Source organism: Balaenoptera physalus, assembly GCF_965194825.1.
Source record: "Balaenoptera physalus genome assembly, chromosome: 20".
NCBI classification, from domain to species: domain Eukaryota; kingdom Metazoa; phylum Chordata; class Mammalia; order Artiodactyla; family Balaenopteridae; genus Balaenoptera; species Balaenoptera physalus.
The window spans coordinates 47,979,769-48,000,753 of record NC_138901.1 but is presented as its reverse complement, the minus strand read 5'-3'; the positions used below and the strand labels follow the sequence as shown (position 1 = coordinate 48,000,753).

The 20,985-nt window shown below is 54.8% G+C and overlaps 1 protein-coding gene across 3 annotated transcripts in view; it reads right to left on the bottom strand.

Annotated features, from left to right (window-relative positions):
• Positions 1-20,985, bottom strand: part of KSR1 (kinase suppressor of ras 1) — a 147,746-nt gene that overhangs the window by 30,058 nt on the left and 96,703 nt on the right. Inside the window, exons 3-6 of one of the 3 annotated variants that reach the window (XM_082442295.1) lie at positions 11,617-11,764; positions 7,040-7,499; positions 4,759-4,811; positions 2,215-2,275 (exon numbers count right to left, since the gene is read on the bottom strand). In XM_082442295.1, the coding sequence (XP_082298421.1) occupies positions 2,215-2,275; positions 4,759-4,811; positions 7,040-7,499; positions 11,617-11,764 (722 nt within the window). Of the gene's footprint in view, positions 1-2,214; positions 2,305-4,758; positions 4,812-7,039; positions 7,500-11,616; positions 11,765-20,985 lie in introns of those variants that run through there. The other 2 variants (XM_082442296.1, XM_082442294.1) reach the window with 2 other exon arrangements.

Here is a 20,985-nt window from a genome sequence, read left to right as displayed (position 1 = left end):
TAGTAACAACAGAACAAACAGCAACAGTATTTGGGGAACAGTTTGTAACGCGTCCATGAACATTAGCTTACTCCTGGGAGTGACCACCCCTGGGAGTTAGGCAGGTCTGGGATTCCTAGTACACAGGCAAGGAAACCAGCTCAGAGAGGTTAGGTGACTTTCCCGAGGTCACACAGTCCCTGTGTGACCCGGGACCCCAGGTCTCTGAACCAGAGCACGGCTCTATGAGAGACCCCTGGGCCAGAAAATGAGGGGAAAAGCGTGGGCTCTGGGGTCCGACCACACTGGCTTTGAATCCTGCCAACTACTGGCTGTGGGATGGGTCAGAGCCTTTGCAAATGAGGCCAACACTCTCCCCTCACAGGGATCTGGGGAGGATCGCTCGCGTGCTGTATAAATGTGCAGAGCCTGGACTGTGGGCGTCAATGTCACTGTTTCTACTCAGCCAAGATGGGAGCCTGTGGGGCAAGGACAAAGACGCCCACCCCCTTGGAACGCTTTTTAAGGAGCCCCGATCTGGCCACCCTGGGATCCACACTCTCCTTCTCTCTGGTCTTTAATCTCCTCTCATGTCAACATGGGGGGAAGGGGAGCAGCTCAGTGGTACGGGAGATGATCTCCACTAGGAAATCCTGAAAGCAGGTTGAAATGAGAGTCGGGGCTCGGCCCGAGAAGGGGCAGGTGCCAGGGAGGTGGATGGGCTGGGGTGAGTGTCATGGAACAGTTTTCTCCCCTCACGATTAGACCAAAAACCTTCAGAGCTTCTTGTCAAGAGAGGCCCTGATGATGAATTTAGAAAAACCAAGAGGGTATGACCGTGATGTCCCATACCCACGCCCGGAACCCAGGCAGGCAGGGCAGCCTGGCCGTGCCAGACAAGAGGGGTACGGCTGCCCGGGTGGAAGGGAGCAGCAGCCTGGGAAACACTCGGGGTCCAGCTGGCAAATCCTCTGTGCAACCAGGGGCAGCCAAGGCAAAAATGAAACAAAACTGATCCTGGTGTCCCTCGGAGAAGTTGGCCTCTCTCCGGCTAGAGCCAGAGGTTAAATACCCAGCGCTCCCCAGGGCTGGACGCATGAGGCTCCCATGCACCTCACCCCACTTTATCCTCACGACAGGACTGAGAGCAAGTCCCAACCGCAGAGGGGGAAACTGAGGCTGGGAGGGATTCCTGCCGACGGGCGAGGGGGGTGTCCCAACCGGAGAGGGAACAGGAGAGGTCCTGCTCTCTCACGGCTGGGAAGATCGCACTGGACACCGGGTGTGACAGAGGGAGGCACTCAGACAGCTTCCCCTGGTGCTGGAGACTCTCCTCCCCGAGCCTCTGGGGTACAGGCATCCTGGCCCTGCCAAGGCTCTCAACAGAGGTGCCTGGGCACCAGCCACGGGGCTCAAGCAGCGTCTCGGTGGCCGCGTGACCTCGGGCAAACCACTCAAGCCCTGCGAGCCGAGTCTGCACCGCTGGGTGAGGATCCGAGGCCGGCCTCCCGCACAGGCTGGAGTGCAGCTCACGCTCCGGGGGGAAATGAGTGGGCCCTGTTGTGTTCACAGCATCCTTTAATGGGGCGGCCAGAGCACCAGGCATCCCAAGGGACCATCCTGCTGGCCATCGGCAGTGGGGGACAGCGGGGGGCGGAACGAGACGCCGCCCGGAGCTGCTGTTGGCAGCACACGCCAGCCTCACGAGCGCTGAGGCCGAGGCCTCTGGGCTGTCCACGTTATGGGTCCACATCAGCCACGCCAGCTGCGTGAGTGCCAGAGTCACCGGAAGTTGCTGGAATCCAGACTGGCAACCCGAGAACCTTAGGGATGGGGTCTGGGGTTTCAGCAAGTTCCACGGGGCTCTGATGTGTGGCCAGTTATGTCCACGTAACTGAGGTCGTGCTGGACCCAGAGGATGCTCTCGGCTCCTCCTCCCGGGGCCTTTGACCCTGTGTCTCCTGGGACCTGTGTTTTCCCTCCGCAGACGGAGGGGCAGGAAAGGGCCCAGCAAGTCGCAAAGGCTGCTGGTGACAGGCAGGGGCTCCAGGTGGGTGCCAGGCCATGTCCACAGAGGCATGGACAGACAGACCAGAGGCAAAGAGCCCTGAGAGACGGGGGTCAGGACAGCCCCTCCCCATGCAATGAAGAGCGACCCCCTGGTGGAGGCTCGGCTTATATGGCTCCCAGCCCAGCTCTGTGCCCCCCTCCCCGCCCCAGCCCAGCTGGGCCTACCTGTGTGTCACCGAGAGCCCGATGTCCCTTCGTACCATCTGTGGGGATCCGTGCGGGAGATCTGCGGGGAAAGGGGCCAGGTCAGGCAGGCTGAGGGGGCCCTGCTGGGGACGCTGTGTGCCTGTGACCTTCTGTCTCAGACATCACAGGCTAGGGCGGTACGGAGACCCACCATATGGCAGAGGGCCAGTTCCCTGAACCTGCATCTAATCAAGACAGAGACAGCCAGGTGAGACCAAGGAGGGCCAGTGTGGTCACCCTCACGCTTGGGCCCCCCCGCAAACAAATGGTACCACTTAGCCTCTGCAGACGGTTCGGAAATGGTCCCCGTGAGGTTTCTAGCACTGGCGGAAGGCAAAGCCAAGGTGAGGACAGCAGCTCCACTCCCCCCCGTCTCTTGCACTTCCTTGTGGATGCACCCACAGGCCACCAATTCTGGTTGCTTCTTGGTAGGCGAGTAGAAGCTGCCTGACCCTTGGCAGAGGGTTTGAGGCTGGTCGGCCATGTGGCATACCTACCTAGCTTTCCAGTCACAAGCACCTTGGGAATTTTGCTCTGAGAGCCACCACTGCCAGAGCCCGGCAGGTAGAGGGAAGACGAGGTGAAGCTTTACCTGCTCCCACGTGGTCCAGCCCCAGCCGGGCACTCAGTCTGAGCTTTTGGGGAAGTCTCAGGCCACGAGCTTTGCCTGCCTTCCTAGAGGGCACCCTGGCCTCTCTCTCCAATCCTGGCTTCCTCCTAAGAACAGGCATCCCTGGTGTTCGTGGTATAATAGGTCAGGCAGTAGAGGAGCAGCTGGAAGCAATCTGTCCATCCACCAGCAGCCCACATGTCTAACCCCATCTCCCCTCCTCCACCAGGGCACCCCCCACCTCCCCACCCTCCCTTCTGCCCATACTCAACACTGCCTATCTCCTCCTAGAGCAGGGGTTCTTAACTGAGCCCATGGATGGGAACCCTCTGGACTGGTAAGCGGAATGATGTGGGCTTTCCCCTAGAAAGAGAGTCTACACTTTTATCCAATTATCAAATAGATCTGTGACCCAGAAAGGTCAGGAACACAGTGCTCCAGTGATCTGTGGTCATCTCATACCCTCTGAGTCAGCCTTCCACCCCATGCTGGCCTGGCACACAGCTGGTGCTCAATAAGCGATGGTTCACTGAAGGCCAAGTACCACACACCCAGCCACAGGAGAAGGGCGTGATGGAGGTACTGACTTTTCCTCCTACACCAAGGGGAGTCTGATCAGAACCAAAAGGCCTCTGCCACCCCCTGATAGTTGAACCCACAATCTCGCCAGCACATCTGCCATGGGACTGCCTCTTCCCAACTCCGTCCTGGGGGTGGGGGCCACCCTACCCCAGTCAGTAGCCAAAGCCATCAAAGCACATGGGTCTAAAAGGGGTTAGGCTGCCAGTCTAGGCGAAACAGACTATGGGAAAATGAGATTTTAACCATCGATCTCTGAATGCAACCTACGACTGATTTGTAATGTCTGCCACAGGCCTGGGATAGGAGGGATGTGAGAGGAGGCTGTCCCTGATGGAGATGAAATACTGGTCCTGAAGGTCTCGTCCTGCCTTCCTGGAAAACTGGGGAAGCAGCCTCACTGCTATGGTCCCTGCATTACTATAGCAACTGGGAAGATGGCAGGGCCAGGCTGCCCTAGGGATGCAAGTGCTGGATTCTCCTCCAAGCCTCTGTGAAGGGCCCTGGGAGTTTCTGCCTGTGCCCTGGGGACAGGGAAGCGCCCCCTCCCTCCTTCCTCACCCTGGTGGTCCTGCAGTCAGATCCACTGTGGCAAAGTCACTGCCCCTCCGCATGTCTAAGACCCTGCTGGCAGCCTCATCACTCTGCTTAGCCAGCTCAGGACAGTACAAAAATAAGCTGCTATTTTGCTCAGGCAAAAGCCAGACGTCTCTGCATTTCCACTGAGACCATCAAAAGCAGACCCCAGAGGTCGCTTCCCTCTGCTTTGACTCTGGAGAGGGATGCCCCACAGCACAGCCACGTGCAAGAACCAGCTCTCAGCCCAGAGGTAGAAAAGGGACTCAGAGGTTGCCTAGGCAGCCTCATCCCCTCCCAAGGGGATATTCGCACCCTCCGATCTCTCAGGGCCTCATTCAGAGCCGACCACGTTCCTGCCTCCAGGGAAGTTCCTCTCCTGAACAGAGGGGTCCCAAGACGTCAGCTAGGCTCTGCGGATGGCTACCGTCCACCTACACCGGACAGACAGTGCCTCTCTCCCGGGAGCGAGGCATCACCATGGCAGCCCAGCCGGTAAACACTCCCTGCCAGAGGTCACCGGGGTGGGGGCAGCAAGGTGCAAGTGGGGCCCCCCCATAGGGCTGTCCGCGGACTGTGACGTTCTCAAGGTCTCAGCTTCTCAGAGCAGCTGCTGGCTGGGCTGAGCCACCCCGTCATCTGAAAGTTCCCTGTCCTAGAGCTATTTTCCTGCCCGGCATCTCTGCTTCTGGACCATGGAAAGGCCAGCAGACTAAGAGAGGGTCGAAGAAATCCACCCCTGATGGGGACAGCGACACAAACAGGACTCCTGGGTGGCAGAGGGGATGAAAATGAATCGCTCTTACCAAACCTGCAGGAGACAAAAAAGACAGAAAGTAGGATTATGTCACCGCACTGGCCTGGCGTTCCCCAGAACATCAGCCCTTGGGCGGGGGCAGGCAAGGTTCTCAGGTGAGGACTTTGAGCCCCTGGGGCATGGGGCCAGGCTGGCTGAGTGACCGGGGAACGTTTCCTCAATGAGAAGGGCTAGAGGTGGCTCCCCCGGCCCCCCACCGGTGGACAATGGAGCTACACCCTGCACTTTAATACATTAGCTTTTCTAAGCCTCGCCAGCCACCTGCATGGTAATTAGAGTTCACTCCATTTCTCAGCTGAGGAAACAGGCTCACAGTCTCCCAAGGTCATGTGCCTGTAGGTGTGGGAGCCCTGCCCAGGGCCCTGGGAGGAGGGGTGCTCTGCCCAGGCAGGAGGGGGCCTCAGGCAGCCAGAGAGGAAGTGGCTGGGGCAGGAGGTGAGGAGGACAGTTGTGAGAGCAGAGAGGCAGCCCCCAGGCAGGGCCAGGCCAGGACGTGCCCTGAGCGATGCCTCCCGGGGCTGCCGCTGTCCCAGGGACGAAGAGAGCTGGGAACCCGGCCACTCAGTCCACACTCAGGGCTCACTGAGGGCAGCAGGGCGGCCTAAGCACCCATGTCAGTGCCAGTTTTGGTGGCTTTGTGGGGACCTGACTCAGAATCTCAGGGCCCAAGGCCCAGCTCACCAACGGTGGGATCTGAGGAAGTGGTGTCATCTGCCCGAGGCTCTGTTCTCCACCCAGAGCTGGGGGTGAGACCAGAGCCCTCCTAACACTCTTTTAAGGAAAAAAAATGAGGAAAGAGATGCACTGGGTTTTGCCCACTGAGATGCCCTCTGATGGACCCACGTCCATGTGCCCACATGGTCATTATCACTGTGCTTCCTGAGAGAAGAAGATCCAGAGGGGGAGGAAGGCTCAGCCCTTTTGGGGGGTGGGGGGAGGAGGGAGGATCCAGGCCCCAGCAGGACAGCCTGGTCGAGAGTGGCAGGTAGGTCACAGGTAGATTTCTCTCCTTGGGTGACATACACTCAAAACCATCAGAGATGTCCAGGGTCCATCCCATAAGGGACCCAGGATAGCCTGCACTGGGATGGGGGAACAAGCCCGCGCAAGACCAAAAAAGACCATGTCAGGAGAGGGGCCAGGTCTCCAACCCTCAGAAGTACAAGAAGGTAAGAGGCACCCAAAGAAAACTCCCTCCTTCCCTTCTGCCCTGTCCGCAAGGGTATATTGACAAGGGCGATTTTTTGTAATAGCAAAAGGACAAAGACCTAAATGTCCATCAAGAGGGGAGGAATTAGTTAAACTATACACTGGAAAGAGGTAAAAAAAAAAAGTTAAAAAGATGAGGTAGTTTGAATAATTATAGATATATACAAAACTGACAACCTGGTTGGCTCCTGAAAGGAAAAGGAAAAATGGTAGGGGGTGACTTTATACTCTACAAAGCTCTATGCAAGCTACAAAGCTTTTGGATACTGGACTATGTGACTGTTACTACCTATAAAATAAACAGATTAAAATTTTTTGATAAATAAATAAGAGAGTAAGGTATTTCAAGATGTACTGACATGAAGTTCTCAGAAATAAAGGTAAGTTGAAAAAAACAGGGTATAGAACAGAGTACAAGTATTTGATAATCATTAGTGGTTTCAGCATGATATTCTAATTCCCCCTTCTGCACACGTGGGAGGATGACATTTCTTGGTTCCATTGTTTGGGTAGGGCCGTAAATGGTGAGTGGAACTTTCAGGAAAGAGCATTTAATTACTCGGTTGTAACATCTAAAGTTCTTTTTTCCTCTGCCACAGTGGGATGTTCTAGACAATGTTCCAGCCTGGGGATCTGAAATGAGGCTGACCGTGATGGACAGGCAGCAAGACCAAGAAATAAATCTTTGTTATTTTAAGACCCAAAGATCTGGGGGTATTTGTTGTTGCAGCATAACCCAATCTAACCTGGCTGACACATGGTATCATTTTGCGTGTGTGTGTGTGTGTGTGTGTGTTCAAAAAGAAATCTAGTAGGATTTGGCCCAAACTGATAAGGTAGTCTGGGGAACGGACTGAGAGATGGGCGCAACTTTCACTTTTCATGTTGCAGCTTCTATGTGGGCTGATTTTGTCCGTTTTAAATCGAGCCTGTGTTACCTTTACAATGAGAAAACCGTAGTCAGAACTTTCAGTAGACGGCAAACTCAGCACCTGCCTGGCGGGAACTCTTACCTCATCGGGGAGACCTCGTCGATGCGGTTCCCCAGCTGAGACTCGTGGGACTTGCTCCGGGTGAGCGTGGGGAAGCTGGGCAGCAGCTGGAAGACCTTGCGGCTGGGCGGGGGCGGCGTCCTGGGCGGCTTCAGCTTGGTGTGCCGTCGGAGCTGGGGCGTGGTCGGCGGAGTGACGAAGCTGGGCAGCGCGCGGGGCGTCAGGCGGCCGCTGGTGTGCAGGGAGATACAGGGGTCCGCGAGGCCCTCGCCGGGGCCGGGGTTTGGGGAGTCCGAGGTGGGCAGAGTGGACACGGAGACGGAGCGTGGGCCCTGGGCACCGATGCCCACTCTGCCCAGCAGGGAGCTCCCTGGGGACCAGGGCAGGCTGGCTGACGAGAGGGTGTCCGCGGGAGGCCCGGAGCCACTTTCCCGTCGGGCGTCTGACGAACTCCAGCCCGAGTCCTCTTTGTGCTCCCCGCCTGCGGGCCGAGAAGTCGAGTCACAGATGGTCGGGGCTGGAGGGATTCACAGGTGAGGTGGCCAGGGCCCAGGAGCACAGTTCCTTAGCGGAGGCTCCGACTGCCAGCCTTCACCTGTTTAAGGCCGCTGGTGCACACACACTATCCTCCACACTATCTGGCTGACTGCGGGGGCGCCAGCGTAGATATCACTGTCCCCAGTTTACAGAGAGGAAAATGAGGACCAGAGGGGGAATGCGCAGGGCTCCTGCTGGCAGGTCTGTGGGGAGCGGGCGAGGAAACCCACCCCCAAAGTGGGTGACCTCAGAGAGGGAAGCGGTGACTGACCTCTAAGAGTTAGGGAAGGGAAGCTGGGCTGTGTGAAGGGATAACTCCCCTCCAAGAAAATTCAATCATCGGGAAAAGAGGCTGCACCGACCTTCCGCCAGCAAATTGCCCTGGGAATTTGCTAGAAAAGAGATCCAGCTAGAAAGAGATCAACAGCCACTTCCTTTCGAGAGGAGCCTGTGAGTGACTTTTGGCCGTCCTCGTGGTGACTCCCTGCCTGAGGCCCCTGAGGCCTTGAGGCTCTAGGGGTTCCAACTCAATGACACGGCCTGTCCATTCATTCGAGTATATGCCGGGTGTCAAGGCATTAAAAAAAGACACATCCGTGGTGCCTGAGGAGTCCAGTAAGAGTGACGGACACTTAACACGGCGTGCTGTGTGCTGACGCAGAGACGCATGGGGACTGAGAGGGTACAGAGGAGGAGGACCCTAAATAGCTTGGGGGTCAGGGGGCTTCCCAGCGGAGGTGGCAACTGGGCTGGGCCAGCTAGAGAAGAAGTGGAGAAGGTGTACCAGGCAGAGGGAACAGTGCATGCAAAGGCAGGGAGCACACAGCACTTTCCGGCAACGACTCTGAGTGCCACATGACTTGAGAGGTCAGGACAAGCCAGGGAGAGGCAAGAGATGAAGTTGGAGGGTGAGCCCACCTGGGGCCAGCTCCGGAGGGGCCTTGGATGTCTTGCCAAGGGCTTGAGGTTTGACCTTACAGGAAATGAGGAGATAGTAAAGGGGTAGGGGCAGGAAGAAAGGACCCCCATCTACAGACACTCTGTTGTGGGGAAGAAGACACCTCCCTCCTCATATTTATCAATGACTGGAAAGTATAGGAGGGCAGATTTTGACTCAAGGCAAAATGAACTTTCACCCTCTCATCCTTCTACTTTGCGAGTCATACCCTGTCTTCCTAAATCCGCCCAGCACAGTGAGGTTGCTGAGATTCAGAGAGGCTGTGTACACTGCCAGTGTCACACAGCTAAGTAAGCAGTGGGATGGGAACCGAGCTCTCGATCTCAACCACAGCACTGGGCCTCCTCCCCCAAGGCTACCAATGCTGAACAACCTATAACGGCACAGCCTTTGGAGGTAATGAGCTCTCTGTCATCAGAGGTGGTCAAGCCTAGCCCACAGAGCCATCTATTAGAGATGGCGGAGCGGGATTCTCCTTCGCAGTTCTTAGGGTTTGTCCAGTCCATCCCCTCCTCAAACGCCCTTCCTCCTACCTCACTGCGTGGTTGACTTTCTATTCATGGATCAACTTGGAGAATGAGTTAGTCTGTGTATTCCTTTATGCTTGCTCTTTTAGAACTGTGGCCAAGACCTACACTTTAATTTATAAACTGGCCTATAGGAGGCACTGAACACACTCTTGTTGAGGGGATGAAAGAATGAGTTCCATGGATCCATGGGCAAGTCTGCCACCAAAGGAAACAAGCCCTCAATTCTTCAAATTGTCTATTTAATCACCACTGCTTTGAGCCAGCTCATGGATGGCAAATGGCTCTTGTGCATGCCAACACCAGTCAACTGGCAGTGGCTGCTTGAGAATGACTCTGGAGTCACTAAGTAGGAAGAGCTCAGGGATTGATTAGTGATGTCTGCCATGGATGAAGGACGGGGAGTATGATCTTCTCCTGTTCACCAGCCACTGGCATAAAGAAACATCCTTCATCACCTTTCTTAAGACCAGAGACATCCACATTTTCCATGACCCCACAGGCCTAATACTGAAAAGAGCATCTAATATGCACCAGGCTCTAGACTAAGTACTTATCCTTAACTCATTTAATCCTCACAACAATTCTATGAGAGGAAGTGTTGTTGTTATGTCCGTTTTACTCATAAGGAAAATGAGGCACAGCGAGGTTAAGTAACTGGCCAGGGTCCCGTGGGTTCTAAGCGGCTGAGCAGAGTGCTAGGCCCAGGCAGTCGAATTCCACAGTCTATCTTTACTGCAGCCAGACTGCTCTCACCTGGCCCTGCCGGGTGCCATGAAGACTCTGACCGCATGACCTGAGAGACAGGGTGATCACAGGTACCCACCCAGCCCCCAGCAGGTACACTCGAAGTGCAGCCACTGCTGGGCAGACCCACCTGCCTGCCTGTGTCCTGGACTGGGGGGTGGCAGGTCCCTCTTGGGGATGTAGGGGTATCACAAGCCAAGATGGAATGAGAAAGAAGCACCTGGAATAGACTCTCTGCCCAGGACCTCCTCGGGGACATAGTGGAAAAAGCACCCTCTGAGGAAGAAAACTGGGTGCAAAGCCCAGCTCTGCCATGTGTCAGGTGCGGGACCCCAGACAACTCATCTGGGGCCTCCAGTGCTCAGATGCTTTAGCTACAAAAGGAGCTCACCACCACCTCTTAAAAGGATGTTGCCACATGTGTGTCAAGTGCCTGGCACATAAGAAGTGCTTCGTAAATTAGTGATCTTCCTATCTTGGCACCCAGGATGGACAGACAGCAGCCTTAACACATGGGGGTCACCACCACCCAATGGCTGGCTCCTCTACAACTGTTTACAAGGCAGGCATAGAGTGGGAGGGCTGACAAGATCCCCCAGATTCCCAGCTTGGGTGGCAAGCACTTTTTTTTCTTTTTTTTTTCTGACTGTTGTCTGAAGGTGACTGACAGCAATGGCTAAATTAATCCATCAGAAACATCTTTTCTCTTGACATAAAGAAAAAAGACAGTGAAATGTGCACAGGTGGCAAAGGCTGAGGCTCAAATCACAGTTCTGCCACCCACTGCTGTGTGTCCTTGGTGAAGCCCCTTACCCTCTCTGGGCTCAGTCTCCTTCTCTGTAAAATGTGGGGACGAGACTGCTAACCATGTCCCCGTCCTGTTTATTCCATGGCACTTGCCAGAGGCCAGATGTGTTGAGGTTTTCTGAACTGAGTGAAGCTCTGGGCTCTGTGTTCAGAGGAAGACTTGGTACAATGGGGCCAGGGAAGAAATTAAGCACAGTCCTCTCTGGGAAAAAAAAAATCAAGTAGAATATAAACCTCAGCACCTTCCTTAAGCTTCAGGCAGCCAGAGATAAGACAAGTGGCTCAGCGCATTAAAAAATGGAGCAAATTCCATTCATTAGGCTCATTTTAAAGGCTTATCTGGGTGGTATTGGGAGCGTTAAGTAAGGGCATTTGAAGCTGTTTCCAGGGCAAGATTTAGAAAGCCTGCAAATAATTCCCGAGGAACATTATTCATAACGCCAGGATTATACACTTCGCCTGAGGCAGCCATGTCCACACTCACAGCTGAAACGAGGTACAGTTTCTCTCCTCAGGATTGGTTCAGGCTGAGCCCACACCAGCGTGTGCCTTCTGAGCACACAGCCCAGCCGGCTGGCCGGTGGGGATGGAGAGAGGAGGGGGAGGGGAGGGAGAGGGCAGGGAGAGGGTAGGGAGGGGGCTGGACTGCAGGAAACTGCATTAGAGTCACAGAGTCCGACAGAGGTGCTGCACAGGGAGCAAATCACGCAGCCCTGCCCAGCAGACCAGCCCAGGGTTCCTAACAATGGCTAAAGCTTCATACTGGCCAGCCCAGTTGGGATCTGAGAGCCTTCTGTCTCAGGGAGAGCCCTCTGCCTCGGGTCAGGTCCATCACACGCTTTCTGAGCGTGGACCCTGGCCATTCCAAGCTGGCCCAGAGACCCTGATCACACTGGCCCCACCCCGTCATCCATCCCAGCAAAAGCCCTGGCACCCAGGGAACCAGGCCAAGCCTGGGAGAGAAGTCCAGTGTCCAGGCCAAGGGAGAGGGAGAGGGAGACGATGGGGCTGGTCCTACCTACCCAGGCCTGTCACCTTCCGCAGGCAGGTGAGGGCGTACTGCAGGCGGCCACACTCCTCGGCACTGGCCCCGCAGCGCCGCAGCGTCTCCTTCACCTTAGCCTCGTTCATGTCCAGCAGGGCATCCAGCGTGAGCTCGCAGAGGATCTCCTGAGGAAGCACAGGACAGGCGGAGAGCCGGTGAGCGGTCATCCTCCTCCCAGCCGGGGCCAGCCTCCCGCTGAGTGGCAGGGGCCAGCTGCTGGCAGGCTGGCCTCTGACCCGGAGCCACCACTTGTCTGAGGACACCAGCAGTCAACCCTGGCCCCCGCCCCCAGCGCTCTGAGACAGCAGCTGAAGCAGAGATGCCAAAACTTGGGGTTGGGGGGAAAGGAAGAAAAATACCAGAAAAGTTCCGACGAGAGCGCGTTCCCTTCTCGTCTCTCTTTATTTATTCTTCTACACAGGAGAATGATGAATCACCACGACTTTTTAGAATGACAAGTACTTCAGATAAAGATAGCCCTTTACAATTTTGCTGTCTCTGAATCAGACAAAATAGGTTTCAAATAAAACTGGCTTATGGAGAGAAGGATTACAAAGAATTAACCCTCGCCAAGCACTGTGTAGGTCCTTACTACCCGGCTTTATCTGATTCTCAGTCGGACCCTTCCAAGGTTTCAAGGTAGCGGACATTAAGTGAGATGCCCAAAGCATGGAAAGGACTGGTGCAGACTCTGAGGATGGAGGGGCCACACAGAAGGAACGAGGTGGCCTCGAGGAGACAGAGTGGCCCCTGGCTGACCAGCAAGAAGGGAACCTCAGGCCTGAGGCCACAAGGAAGTGGATTCTGTCAAAGACCTGAATGCACTTGGATGTGACTTCTTCCCAAAACTTCCAGGTAAGAGGCCAGCCTGGTTGACACCCCGACTTTGGCCGGGCAGGATGCTAAGCAGGGAAGCTGGCCGAGCCCATGGGGACCTCTCCGTCCAGTCTTCCTCCTGCAGGACTGTGAGCTAATATATGACGGATGGTTTAAGCAGCTAAGTTCATGGTAATTTGTTACACAGCAAAGAAAATGAATACAGAGAGCGAATATCTGAGTCAAGGCCTAACTCCAAAGCGTATGTTCTTTCCACGCATCAAGGAGTGGGGAAACCCCTCCGGCTCTGATTACTTTGAGCCACATGTGATACGGAGCCTGGAGCTCAGAACAATTGGACACGTCCCTGGCCTCAGGTGGCTTGTGGAGTGACTGACATGAAAATAAGTTATTGCAATGCAATAAGATATGGCCCAGCAGAAGGAAAGCTCAAAGAGCTACGGGGCCAGTGGTGAGCTTGTGGGGGTGGGGTGGGGGGTGGGGCGGGTGTTGTCCCCTTTCTGGAGTTTCCAGATTTTCTATAACAGGGAAGGCCAAACATCCCACATCAAATGATTCATATAAGCTTGCAGTTTTTGATCTAAGCTGATTTTCATTGATTTTATTAGCAAGCTGTGCCTAATTTTACGAGAGCAATGTTATGGTCAGTCAGTCCATGGTGCTATAAATCTTAAACTCAAGCGTCAAAACTGAACCTGATGAATATCCTGGCTATGAGTCATTAGGGCAATGGTTTGGGGGCTTTGTGATGCCTGGGGGTGGGGCCACATCTGAGGCCTGGCATGTGGCCCCTGGTGTCTGGCCGTGTCCCCTCTCCCCACCTCTGTGTCTTGTATGTATATTCTTCAATCTCCAGGGTTGTGGGAAAGAATCTCATGGCTGTTTAGAATGAATCACACCAAAAATTAGAAATAAACAGATACCCCAAAACACCAAGAAGCTCATCATTGGTTTGGACAAACCCCTGGTTGTCAGAAATCCTTCCAGACGATAAAATGAGAACTGGAAACCGTTGATAAGAACAGCACAGAGAGCAGGCTGATTAGATAATGGTCCCAGGGCAGAAGCTTTTGTTCAATCAATGTGTCTTCCTCTATTGTCTTCAATAACACTTCACTGAAATGCAACTTTGACATCTTTTGCCCTCATTTCACTATGAAAAGCTATTTGGCAATATTGTCAGGGGAGAGCAAATGGAAGCGATGTTGACCTTCACAAAACAACCCTCCACGTTTCCCGGGGTGCCCTCAGTTCTCACCCACACATGTGCCTTTCCCCAAGGCTGTGATGACTCAGCAGTTCTCCCGAAAGTGGAGATTCCAGTATCTGCTTGATTTGGGGGTGTTGGTGGATTGATGACCACAAAGACAAGCCTAGGAACCCAATCCCCAATCTAACTACAATGCAAATTCAGATTTTTTTTCTTTTATATTCCTTTCCTCTCTGCCCACACCAAGTTTCAGTTTCTCAAGCATAACAACTACATTTATTATTACAAACTATTTGCTAGTGCTTTACAATACGTTCAGGGCTTTGTATACTGTCTCCACTCAAAACAATTCAGCAAGGAGATGCTGTTAAGCCCATTTTATTGAGGCTCAGTGACCTCACGCAGTGCAACTTCATAAGTGGCGAGGCCACAACTGAAACCCTGGTGTGCCGGGTCCCAAAGCTCCTTCAACTGTTTCCCACTGTCACTCGTGAACTTGGGAGAAGCCTTGGGATGCAGCAGCTATCTTAGGGAAAATGATTTTTTTCATAGTAAATTAAAGGAATTAATTTCTACCTGCCTTCTGGAAAATATATATATATATACATATACATATACTGTAAAATGGAAGTCCTTTGTCTCTAGCAAGCAAAGAGAAAGAATATGTTCAAATCCATTCCCTTTAAAAAAAAAAAGGGAAAAAAAGGTATTTCCTTACAGCTTCAAATGAGCTGGCAAGTTTCTCTCACTCCCCTGAGACCTCAGGCATCAGTCCACCCCATGGGAATAAGGCAGCAGGGACTGCTTTCCCCTCCCTCCCGTGAACTCCACCAGACCTCACACGTGGATGCGATTCTCCCCCTCCCAGTCACAGGCACAGCCAAGTCGGACTTAGGAAGTTATTTCAGACCAGAGTAATCCAGGTACAATTGTTCTGGATAATCTCTAAACCTAAAGCAAGTTAGGGGGACTTCCCTGGTGGTCCAGAGGTAAAGAATCCACCTTCCAATGCAGGGTACGCGGGTTCGATCCCTGGTCGGGGAACTAAGATCCCACATGCCTCAGGGCAACTAAGCCTGTGCGCCACAACTACTGAGCCCGAGCGCCTCAACGAGAGAGCCCAGGTGCCACAAACTACAGAGCCCATGCGCCCTGGAGCCCACGGGCCACAACTAGAGAAGAGAAAACCTGCATGCCACAACTAGAGAGAAGCCCATGCACCCCAACGAGCGCTGCAATAAAGATCCCACGTGCCGCAAGGAAGATCCGACGCAGCCAAATAAATAAGTATTTTTTTAAAAAAGAAAGCAAATGAGGGAATGAGCCTCACCGCCTGCTGACGGTGAACTCACGGGCCTGTCGACAACCCAGCAGGCGAAGCCGCCTTGAAATGCTCTCAGGTCTGAGAGGCCCCAAGGCTGTGGGAGGGCCTCCACCTGCCTGGAGTCACACGAAGATGTCAAGTTGTCTCAAAGCCAGGCGTCCAGACCCTGGAATTCTGGAGACGGGACCAAGGCTCAGCGTCCACACTGCTTCAGGGAGAATTACTGCCCACCCCACCCCAGCTTCTGTCTAAAGAAGAAAATGTGAACTGGAAACCAGGAAGGGAAGACATGGCTGCCCAGCCTGCTACGGGAGATGCTCTGGGTCCACCCAGCCTCGGGTCAGCATGTGAGCGTGGAGGCGGGCAGCGGGGCCCCAGGACAGGGCACACTGGCTCCCCGCCTCTGCCCGTTCCCTCGAGCCACGACTTATGTCTCCGGCAGGTGACGTTATGTTATCCTTTCTGATAATAATTAGAGGGCAGGACCAGTGGAGCATGGAGATGACTCCCAATCTGTGATCACGAGACTGCTGCTTCTGTTCTCTGCAGCAGAAGGTGGGGACGGGCTGGGCCAAACACGCTGCGCCCTTCTCCACCCACCCCAGCTGCTGACGGCAACTGGTGTCACAGGCCAGGCTGGGTATCAAATGGTGTCCCAGGACTTACCAGCAGCCACGGGGCTGCCTGGAGTCTATACTTAGCAACCTGTGCTGGCTGACACTGAAGGCCGTCCCCCTAGCCGTGGCCGGTCAGGCGGGCCGTGGAAATGCCACGGGCTTCATAGCCTGTGTGTGGACCGCGTGCTGCAAGAAGCTGTGGCAGCTCAGGACGGAACTCGGGTGAAGGCCCGGGCTGAAGGAAGACAGAGACGCAAGCCCACACTTGGTGTCTCCGTCTAGCATTCTGTCTAGTCCTAGAGCACAGCACGGATCAGTCACGGCGGTAACTGTCTCAACCAGTGCGGCCAGCACGCAAGGTCCATCGGCCGAACCTGGATTTCTGGTGCATGAGCACAGGTGTCCGCCAGCTTCCCTGGCTGGGGCTTAATTCAAGGGCCAGGATCCTTCCCCGCAGATGCTTGCCTGGGAACTGGTCCCACCAGAGAGGCCAGAGGTGGACCCCCAGAACCGTGTGGATGGTGACGTGGGACCCTGCACACCCCTCTGCGGCCAGGGTTCAGTGGGAGGGCTAGGACAGAAGAGGCAGAATAGCTAGGGGTTCCTATGGCAGCCCAGGCCGGGAGCCCCCATGCCTCCAGTTGGCAAAGGAGAACCTGACGGAGGTTCCTTCCTGCCTTCTCTGTCTAAAGAAGAAAATGTGAACTGGAAACCAGGAAGGGAAGACATGGCTGCCCAGCCTGCTACGGGAGATGCTCTGGGTCCACCCAGCCTCGGGTCAGCATGTGAGCGTGGTGGCGGGCAGCGGGGCCACAGGACAGGGCACACTGGCTCTCCGCCTCTGCCCGTTCCCTCGAGCCACGACTTATGTCTCCGGCAGGTGACATTATGTTATTCTTTCTGATACTAATTAGAGGGCAGGACCAGTGGAGCACCACCGCTGGCGCTGAGGGAGAGGGAGGGGTGAGACTTGGATAATAATAGTTGGATATTCTGGGAGGCACAGGAGGGGCTAAGGCAGTAGGGGCCTGGGTCAGGCGCCTCCTGGGGTTTCCATGGAGATCAGCGGACAGCTTGGGGATACTGGCTTTGTCGGTGGATCAGTTCTGGACCTAGTCACTATATCAGCCCTAGAAAATGAGAAAAAGCCCCTCCTGGGAGAAGTCAGCCCCTTCCGGGAGGGCTTCTCTCTACCACCTCCCAGCTAGCTGACCAGTACAACAAAAGAAGAATCAGATTTGGTCCTTGGAACCCTCTTGACCTTGGGCCAGTTCCTGCCCCTTCTCTGGGCTTCAGTTTCATCATTTATAAAATGAGTGGGTTTGGCTAGATCAGATCAGTGGCTCTTGACCCTGGTGGCACCCTGGAATTACCTGGGAGGCTTTAAAAAATGATCCTGATGCCCAGGCCCCGCCTCTGACCAATCAAATCAAAATTTCTGGGGGTGAGGACCATGCAGGCAAAAAGGCTGCAGGGCCTTAAGTCTGGCTAAAGTAGCTCAGGGCAGAAAGGGTCTGAGAAGGCAGACCTGTCCTCTCATGAGGCCCACAGTCCTTCAACCCAACCCTAGCCTAGCTCAAGCTCATAGATGTCCCAGGAGGTATGCTCTCCTGTACACTGGTGCCTCTCTCCCTCCTAGGCAGGGTAGGGGCTCACAGAGCGGGGAGCCTGGTGGACCCTTCAGGGAGTGGCTGTCTCTGGCCTACGCATTAGTATGTCTGGGCTTAAAAGCCTCAGAAAGTGGTGCGGAGGTGGAGGGATGCAGGAGAAGGGGATCAAGAAAGGGTGAGTGATGAGCATTTACTACTCATCTCCTGGTGCCAGGCACTCTGTCAGATGAACTATAGAGGTCAGCACATGCAGTCCTCATAACAGCCTGACATGGATGGTAAGGCTCAGAGAGGGTGGGTAACTTGCTCAAGGCCACACAGCCTGATTGATGAGGCTGAGGCACGGCCACCTCTGCCTCTTCACAGCCAGCTGGCTCTGCCTGCACTGGTGCCCACTTCTTTGCTCTATAAAGTGAGATCTTTTTCCCAGGCCAGAGTCTACCTGGCATCATAGGTCATATCTGGCTTTCCAGACTGCACGCTGTGCCCTATTCCTATGCCCAGCTGGGATGCGCTCCAGCTGCGGGGTTAAAAGCAGCTGCAGGAGGCCTCCCAGTGGGTCTTCTCTCTACATTCCTTTTCAATGCCCTCAGCGGGCCTGCCAGGCCCCCTCAGCCCCCCTCCTGCCCTCTGGAGGAGGCGGGTGCTCTCCAACTCTGCCCGGGACCAGGTCTCCAGCTTCTGGCGGCATCTGCTCTCACCGCAGCCGCCACCATCACCCCAGGGGGCTGGGCCCACCCTCCGGGAAAGCCTGTCTTGTGACCGCCTCCCAGGTCCCATTCTTCCTCCCATAAATCCCGAGGTACCTAGTGCAGGAATTGGCACACTTTTTCTGAACAGGCCAGAGAGGGAGTATTTTCAGCTTTGCAGGCCATATGGTCTCTGTCACAACTACTCAGTTCTGCCATCAGGGCACCAAAACAGCCATAGACAATATGGAAACAAATGGTTGTGGCTATGTGCCAATAAAACCGTAAGTATGCACGCAGAACCTTGAATTTCATGTAATTTTCACATGTCACAAAATAGCCTTGTTTTGCTTTGTTTTGTTCTTCCTACCGGTTGAAAATGTGAAAACCATTTTTTAGTTCGAAAGGCTGTGTAAAAACCAGTGGTGGGCTGGATTTGGCCCACAGGCTGTAATTTAGCAACCCCTGACCTCGTGGGTCATTCAGCCACTCAACAAACACACGTTAACTATGTTGGGCTCCATCCCCTGGTGGCCCTGGGTCTCACTGCTCCTTCCTTCCTGCCTCCCCCCGTGCTGACGTGTCTTCTCCCCATCCAGTCCCAGCACACAATCAGCAGAAGGGGAACACAGTGGAGAGGCACATTTTGTGCCATTGTCACATTTTGTCACCTTTCTCTGTGTCATCAACACACATTTCCAAAACTGCTCCTCCTGGATGCTGTTTGAAAATGGCCAGATGACCAGGATTAGGGAAACATACACACACCAGACACACACACACACCCCCTAGGTGTGGGGCTGTGTGCTTCCCCCAATACACGCTACTCCCAAAATGGACAGGGGAGATGGGTGGGCTTCTGTAGCAGGGGGTTCTCTACCCCCAGGATGCTTGCTCACTGTGGGAAAGAACCCACTAGACTCTCCACTAGACTCCACAGTAAAACTCAAACCAAAAATGGAATACTCTAAAACAAACAAACAAGAGAACATTCAAACGTAAGACTGGGGTCCGGGTAGGAAGGGGGAGGGTTTGACGGCAGCCAAAGAGCTACACTAGCCCTTGGGTGACACGTGGCTTCTAGGGAGCAGGCAGGTGGGGAGTCCCTCCCCGTAAGAGCAGGGCAGTGCGGAGGGGCCAGAGCGGGGGAAGCTGGAGGGGTCAGGGGCCTGTCACCACCTCAGCCCTGCTCCCCCACACCTGCAGGCGCTCGTGGCGTCCCTTGTTGATACAGCAGACGGACGAGCAGGGTGGCAGTGGGCCGGCAGCTGGGTGAAGAGGAGGGCCTCCGGAGGGCGGTGGTGAGCGTGCAATGGGCCACCCCAACGGGGACACTTTTGAGACGGGAAGCGGGAGCGCTGTGAGGAACTGCCCAGGACGACAGCCCTGGCGAACTGGGATGCCCAGTGATCCTCTGCAGAGGGTGCAGGGAGCAGGGCACCGCCCCAGCTCTCCTGGGGGTAAAGGCACCGACAGAAATAAACAGGGGCTCTCAGGTGTGACCATGTCTGCGGCCGGCTTTGTTGCTGTCTCCCGCTCCCAGTTCTCCCCTGGACAAACATACCAGTCAAGTGAGGATTCCCAGAAAGTCTACTCTGTCTCCTCCGCGTCCGCAGCATGAGAGCTCTGAGTGCAGCCAGTCAGGGCGCCCTGCCCGGCCCCACGGCAGAGCACCCAGACTGGCAAACGGGCCTCAGGGCACAGCGACTTCGCTCAGGGCCCTGGCACATGCCTGGCCCCAGCGGTGGTCTGGTGGGCCCTCCTGCAGGGCCAGGAGACAAATCACAGACCCCTCCACCAGAGGGGCACGTCCCAGTGTTCAGCACACTGTCTGTCCTTTGGGGCTGTTTATCAGTCTGTCTGTCCAGCGCGGGGAGGGGGGATGAGCCAGGCTGCGGGACATGAGCCCAGAGCTGGACACCTGAGAGGCAGGCTACTTGGCTGAGGACAGGGGCCCATTGTTTCAGAGCTGTCCCACAATGGCCAAGCGGGAGACTGAGATCTCTCGAGAGACCCTGGAGGGAGGCAGCCCCTCTCTGTAGTTTTCCAGAAACCCTGTAAACAACTCCTGCCCCAGAGCAGCAACGGAGCCAGGACTCAAGCCAAGGAGGCCATCGCCAGAGCCACCAGGGGCTGAGGGTATGAAGGGGCCAATGGGTATTCATGAGGCTGGTGAAGAAAGAAGGAGAAAAACCCTTTCTCTGCCAAGGTCAATGGCAGAATTCAAAGGACCCTTAGAGACATTCTAGTCCAACACTCATTTTACAAAGGAGGAAACCGAGGCCCAGAGAGGGGAGGGGACCTGCCTGGGTCACCCAGAACAACAGCACCAGGACCAAGGCCCTGGTGACCTTGATCAACACCGGGGACCAACACCAGGATGTACCGATCCCTGGGACAGCTCACCATTTTCCACGGTGGGCATTCCTTACCCAGCTGTAAAGGTGTCATTCCTTTACAGGTTTTCTGAGCTGCTCTAAGAGGTGAGCCAAAGGGAAGACTTCCCTGAGGATCTTTTCCAAAGGTGCTGGCCTAAGGGACACCATGCCATGTGCTCACCTCATGGGTCCAGAGCCCTCTGGAATCTGGAAGCAGTGGGGTCCTGGGCTCATGGCCTCACCTGGAGCCTGGCAAGTCCCTAATGTCTTGGTGACTCAAAAGATGGTGGGTGGGCAGAAATCCTCGGCTCCATGTTCTTGCCCACCCCGACCCATGCCCACTTCAGTGACACATCTTTCTTATTTTTGTAAAGAAGAAGCAAATCGCACATCACCAGCTACATCCAAACACCCAGGTTCTGAGCTGAGCGCTAAGACCCACCCACGGCTGTGGCGCATTGATTCTCACTCAGCTTCTTGACATGCTTCCTCTTTTCACAACCAATCTAATCATAAATTAACAACTCCTGGTACTATGGCCATTTGTGAAGTGGCCTGGGCACAACTGCTTAGTTGCTAAGGGAATTGAGGTTCAGAGAGATTAGGTTACTCACCTAAGACACAGCAAGTGAGCGATGGAGTCTAGATTGGACCCTGGTCCATGTACCTCCAAAGCTAGCA